Source organism: Oncorhynchus gorbuscha, linkage group LG12, assembly GCF_021184085.1.
Source record: "Oncorhynchus gorbuscha isolate QuinsamMale2020 ecotype Even-year linkage group LG12, OgorEven_v1.0, whole genome shotgun sequence".
NCBI classification, from domain to species: domain Eukaryota; kingdom Metazoa; phylum Chordata; class Actinopteri; order Salmoniformes; family Salmonidae; genus Oncorhynchus; species Oncorhynchus gorbuscha.
This window is the reverse complement of record NC_060184.1, coordinates 57,375,777-57,382,184: the sequence shown is the minus strand read 5'-3', so window position 1 is coordinate 57,382,184 and position 6,408 is coordinate 57,375,777. Positions and strand designations below refer to the sequence as shown.

The 6,408-nt window shown below is 42.1% G+C and overlaps 1 protein-coding gene across 1 annotated transcript; it reads right to left on the bottom strand.

The window, feature by feature from the left end:
- Positions 1-399: 399 nt before the first annotated feature.
- Positions 400-6,122, bottom strand: LOC123990193 (gap junction delta-4 protein). Its single transcript, XM_046290764.1, has 2 exons — positions 5,784-6,122; positions 400-5,135 (listed from the first exon to the last, which is right to left on the bottom strand). Exons 1-2 carry the CDS (start codon positions 5,845-5,847, stop codon positions 3,919-3,921), a joined length of 1,281 nt encoding a protein of 426 aa, XP_046146720.1. The 5' UTR covers positions 5,848-6,122; the 3' UTR covers positions 400-3,918.
- Between the last annotated feature and the right edge of the window lie 286 nt (positions 6,123-6,408).

The following is a 6,408-nucleotide window of genomic DNA, read 5'->3' as shown; positions in this document are numbered from 1 at the left end:
TGTTATTTTAGTGTGCCCTTTATTTTTTTGAGCAATATATATATATATATATATATATACATATATATATATACATATATATATATGTATATATATATATATATATATATATATATATATGTATATATATATATATATATATATATATACATATATATACATATATATATATACATATACATATATATATACATATATACATATACACATATATATATATACATATATATATATATATATACATATATATATACATATATATACATATATATATACATATATATATACATATATATATACATATATATATATATATATATAGTGTGCCCTTTATTTTTTGAGCATAATATATATATATATATATATATATATATATATATATATATATATATATATTTTTTTGAGCAATATATATATATATATACACACTCTGAATCTGAAAGCTGAGGAAGAAAGGATTTGATCTTCTATCAACGCAGCACTGTCTCACATTCACTCAGACTGAATGAACTGAACCCATAGAGTTAATCAAATATACATATATATAAACATTGATATTTATCATCATAAATAAAGTATTATGAGGTGGTTAGATACCAAATTGGTATGATTTTAAATGACAAAAATACTTCATGGTTCATACCACTGGGGGGTAGTGGGGTGTTACAAGAAAACATCCAAACAAATTCTATATCTAGTCTTTAAAAAACAACATTATTTCATTATATCACAGACCTTATTTCAGTAAAGGATACCTCATGATTTGACATTTCTAATAATCTTTTGTCAGCTGACTTTCAGTGTAAACACTAAGATACAAATACTAGGCCAGGGCATAGCTCTTCAGTTGACCATGGCAAACAGATAATGAAACAACTATTATGAAATCAATTGTTGAAAGAATGTGGCTGTACAATAAAGTAGTTATAACACAGTAATAAATAGTAATCAGTAGAGACCCAAAATCACCTGTAGTGGTCACTTCACAGACTCTTGATTGCATTGAATGGCCTCCAAACCCATTTCACCCAACCAATCATAACACCAATGAAAGAGGGGAATGAATGCCTGCTTTCATGCTAATACAAACAAATACAAAATGATTTTAAAAAATGCAAAAAAAACCTGCAAAAAGTAGATGAAGACAGAAGGAAATGAACGTCCGTTTCGTCTCTAATACAAACAAATAAAACACTTTTTTATAATTGTACATCCTGTTTCACAGAACCCATTGATCTGCAACAAGTACCCTAGACGAAGACAGATCATATGACATCAAGCATCTCACCAGAGAGGAGTTGAGCTTATTGCCCTATGGCGCTGAGCTCAGTTCACTCACATTACAGTGTCGTTAGAGACTCCGTGAGGTAGGAGCAAGCTTTGTTGTCACCTTCAAAGGGACCATAGGAGGAGACATAATGGCAAATCAAGATCAAGAGCTATCCCTTTACACAGAGGTTCACCCCATGGCCAAATCAGATTGTACCCCAATCTATGGGGATCATTTATAACTGGGCGGTGGTATACAGTGCAATCCTTTGTTGGTTAGTCACTGGTTAAATACATGTTTAGATATGTTTAGAAATACGTATAAAGTGTTTATGACCTGTATCTGACAGTCACAATGACGACGACTGGAGTCTTTGCCCTAGAAAAGAAATCATTGTATAACAAAACAATGACATATAACCTTTCGAGGGAAAAATAAATGACATCTCAACAAAAACCGTTTTAAACCAAAGGACATGTCAGCCAAGGCAAAGGCTAATAAAACACTAAACAGTCATGCTCTGACAGGGTTCTAACAATGTGTAAAAGGAATCAAATGCTTCTTTCATGACATACTACGATTGACAGTCAGCCACAAGTAATGGCACACTGCACCGTGCACACACCGACTCTCACAAATGAATCTGACCGGCGAGGTGAAACAAACGCCTCAATGACATACTGAAGGGCAGGCAGCTAGGTTGGCCACATCAAGTTTACATCCCAAATGGAAACCTATTCTCTATTTAGTGCACTACTTTCGACCTACCCCATAGGGCTCTGGCCAAATGTAGTGCACTATATAGGGCTCCCGAGTGGCGCAGCGGTCTAAGGCACTGCATCTCAGTGCTAGAGGTGTCACTACAGACCCTGGTTTGATCCCGGGCCTTATCACAACCGGCCATGATCGGGAGTCCCGTAGGGCGGCGCACAATGGGCCCAGCGTCGTCCGGGTTAGGGGAGGGTTTGGCCGAGGTAGGCCATCGTTGAAAATAATATTCTTTTCCATAACCGACTTGCCTAGTTAAAATAAAGGTTAAATAAAAACATTCTAAGTATAGGGAGTAGGGTTCCATTTGGGATGCAGCTCTAGTAGTGTCCAGTTGAGTTACACCCTGCACCACCTCACTCTATTTCCAGACTCTGTATATGTCTGAAGCCCTCAGAGGCCTTGAAATAGAGTGACAATCTATCTCCATAAATACAGATTCCAACTGTGGAAGATTCCAACTGTGGATGGGCCATATCTGAGGGGAAGTATATCCTCCAGACCTGGGTTCAAATTCTATTCTAAATCAAATACATTGAGCCTGCGTGAAATGCCAGAGGCAGAAGGTTTGAAGTTTTGGGACTATTCTGTTGGTTCTATTAAGCCAGGCAAGCTCAATAAAGCACAGAAAGTATTTGAAATGACTTTGAATGTTATTTGATGCCAGGTCTGGTATATCATTCCCTACTGAAGACCCTGGCCTGGAGGAGTAGCACCTTACAGGGTCATTGTCTTTTAACTCGACCTGACCACCTGACCTTGTGTCCATCCAAACACGTCTCCATCCGCAGGCTGTATGCACATGTCCACCTTGACCCCAGAGCTAAGAGCTAGGCTCTACAGTCATCTTTGACCTTTGACCTATCTGGGGGCAGGGCCAAGACAGGTCAAGGCCTGTCATTGTTTACTGACAGTGATAGGGGATCTAACGTAGACAGAGAGAACAGGTGGGCAGAACAGTTATAGCTTTTTAACTAAAGGTTTTATTGAAGGACACTCAGCTATAATGATAGGCACCAAGGCAGTGAGTCCCTGGCAGTAAGATAGTATCCACGACTGGATTATCTTCTCTCTGAGTCATCCTAAAAGAATATACATTATACAGTTTATTTCAACGCACTGATGGTATAATAACACCATAACTATGTGCATTTGTCACATGATCAGATAGAAACGACAGACACGTATTTCATGTAATTATCCTGGTGTGAAAGCGTAGTCTGAATGTCAGAATGAACTTCAGTCTTACAGCACACAAATGGGCCTAAAGGATTTAATTTCTCCAACAGTTGCTGCTGTATTAGCCACATAAGAATCTGTCACCACATCCCACAGAGGCAGGTGGGTTTGATCCTGACATTCACACCCGCATTTGGGAGTGAACTACATCTAGTTCAACTAGTAATGTAACTACCCTTTGCAGTAGCTCGGTGGTAGTTGAACGACATTCAAATCTTGGCAGTGTTTTTTTGTATTACATTTTAGCCATGTAGTGGTTAACTATTTAAGTAGACAATCGTTTCCTTTCTTTTTGGCATCAGAACTTTCTAGTTCTCACTTGAAACATTGTTTTTGTGACTCCAGAGTGATCTGTTCTTGCAATATGTAGTCTATGATACTTCATATTTAGATATGATTTATCATGAAGTAGTTTGGATGTAGTGAACTACTTCTTCAAAGTAACTTTAGTTAAGTTAATTATATATTTTAAGGGTCGCTTTAGTGTAGCTTAATTGAGTTATTTCAGTGTGAAGTAATTGTTAACTTCGTAAACTATATTTTCAGAGTAGCTTCCGCAACACTGATTCTCACGTCTCCATCATGGAAATAAATAAAATCACTCTCCTCAGAGCTGCAGCTCTCGCATCATCTCAGTCCAATCAAACCCACTCAGACCTCTTCTCCTGGCCCTCGCTGGTGTTGGACTGCAAGTCCGAGGCTGTCATCTCTACCAGGGTGTACTGACCCACTCTCCTGGTGCACACCGCTGTTCCTGGTGGGACGCCCGCAGCGGTTGCCGTTGGGGGGCACAGATTCCGTCGTGGGGGCGGGGGCGGTTTGAGGCGACTGCGTTTGCAAACCCTGATGGACCTGGGTGTCCCGATGGGCTCTACAGGGCACAGAGCCACCTCGCTCCCCTCTGCTTCGGGGCCCTCCTCCTGGGCTGCAGGGTAGAGGCTGTTCCCATTGGTGTTGGCGACTGGATGCCCCGAGGAGAAACTAGAGCCACAGCGAGGGGCAGAGATGTTCTCAGCCTCCCCCAGATGGGGATAGGCTCCTTGGTCAGCAGTGCTGGACTTACTGGCCCCTCTCTTCCGGAAGGTTATAGGTTCCACCACCAGGTTCTGGGGAAGTAGAGGGACGTTAGCCTCCAAGCCTCTGCTCCCCCCGCTGGAGGGGAGGTAGTACTGCTCCTCCTCGTACATCTTCTCCACCAACATCTTCCTTTTGGTCTTCTGCGTCACCGAGCGCTTGATGGCGCAGATGAGATCAGCCAAGTTGAGTAATAACGACAGGGCTCCGGCCCCCAGCATGAAGTTAAGCATGACGGTCTTCTCCGTGGGCCTAGAGATGTAGCAGTCTACCTGAGTGGTGCAGGGAGTCTGTTGGCACAGGAACCTCCTGGGGATATAGAACCCAAACAGGTAGTAGTGGGCAACCCCGAACCCGGCCTCCAGCAGTATCCTGAACAGAAGATGGAGGGTGTATGCTCCTGTGAAGCACTGACTCCTGCCGTGCTGCGCCTGGAGAGCTGTCTTGGCCAGGGCCATCTTCCTGAATGACTCCTGCTGGATCTGGCAGAGCGGTTCAGCTCCAACTCTATCTGAGGGGTCAGTAGTGTCGACGGTGAGGCGTGATGTGACTTTATGGATAACGTAGGTAACGAAGATGATGTATGGGAGACAGAGAACGAGCAGCTGAACAAGCCAGTAGCGGAACAGAGAGATAGGAGCGAAGATGTCGAAGCAGACGTTCGCACAGCCCGGCTGGATGGTGTTACACACAAAGCGTTCCTGTTCATCTTGGTAGAGGGGGTATCCTGCAAAGAGCAGGACCAGGATCCTCACTAAAATCATCAGGATCAACCATATCTTCCCTGGAAGACAGTGAAGGTGAAGTAAAGAATGTCAGAGTTAGTCACGACCACTCACACTTGCTATTTATATTGCAATAAATATTACGGATATGTTAAAATCACATAGTTTAATTTAATTTCATATTGCAGGACTGGTAAAGTCTTAAATTATTTTTAACTGCTAATAGTAAATGTGTTAATAAGCTTACCAAGAAAATATATCTTGCCTGTACATTTTCATCAAAATGGTTAGGTATTTTGGGGAATATCAATATATTCTAAATGGAAAATATCCCGAAATGTAAAACTTTAAAACAGAATTTTGTCTGACAGGGAGTTTAGTAAGTTGCACTTATTTTACCTATATGGGTCAAACATTTGTCAATCATTCATACCTGACAGATAGGGGAAAGTTCTCACCTTGAGTTTGAGCTTAGACAGGCTGACAGACATTGGCATTCTGATGATCTATTCTATGAGACCTTGTCAGATGTCAAATCAAACCAATGGAAGGATATAACTTCCAGAATTGACAGAACTGCATAAAACATACATAATCATATATGCAAAGCAAACTGATGTTCTCTCTGATATTTTCTGATTGACAATCTTTTACAATGACAAATCCAGTCCGCATTCCGCTCAGTGAAAGATCCACAAGATACTCACCTACAAGCGTTATGTTGTGGTTTAGACAGATGAAGACCACCTCGGAAGCGCCCTGTCTGCCCATGTCAGCAGATGATGATGATGAAGGCCCTCTGAAGCCTTGTCTGAGCCTCTTCTCCTCCTGATCACCAGGACACTGTCCACCCTAACTTGCCTCCACACCAGGGCAAAAATGGTTCCACAGGAGCCAGTGACCACCAGGTGAGCAGATTATCGAGACACTCGAGTCCAGTTCGAACAGATGAATCTCTCTTCATTTAGAATATCACAATCACTCTTCTAGAATCTACATCAGCCAGGCAGCTCCAGGTGATCAGATAGGAGAAACTAGCCACCTATTCTAACACAACGGATACAAATCTGAACATCTTCCCAAATTCTGGTCTCAGTCCGTCTTGCCTCTGGTGTCAGTCCCGTCTTGCCTCTGGTGTCAGTCCCGTCTTGCCTCTGGTCTCTTCCCAACGTCAGTCCCGTCTTGCCTCTGGTCTCTCCCCAACATCAGTCCCGTCTTGCCTCTGGTCTCTCCCCAACGTCAGTCCCGTCTTGCCTCTGGTCTCTCCCCAACGTCAGTCCCGTCTTGCCTCTGGTCTCTTCCCAACGTCTGTCCTGTCCCAGCGACCACTGT

Excerpts from the sequence above, each read along its gene's own strand:
- LOC123990193 (XM_046290764.1), bottom strand. The coding sequence starts at position 5,847 with ATGGGCAGACAGGGCGCTTCCGAGGTGGTCTTCATCTGTCTAAACCAC. Across the intron at positions 5,136-5,783 it reads CCACAACATAACGCTTGTAG|GGAAGATATGGTTGATCCTG; the intron begins GTGAGTATCTTG and ends ACTGTCTTCCAG.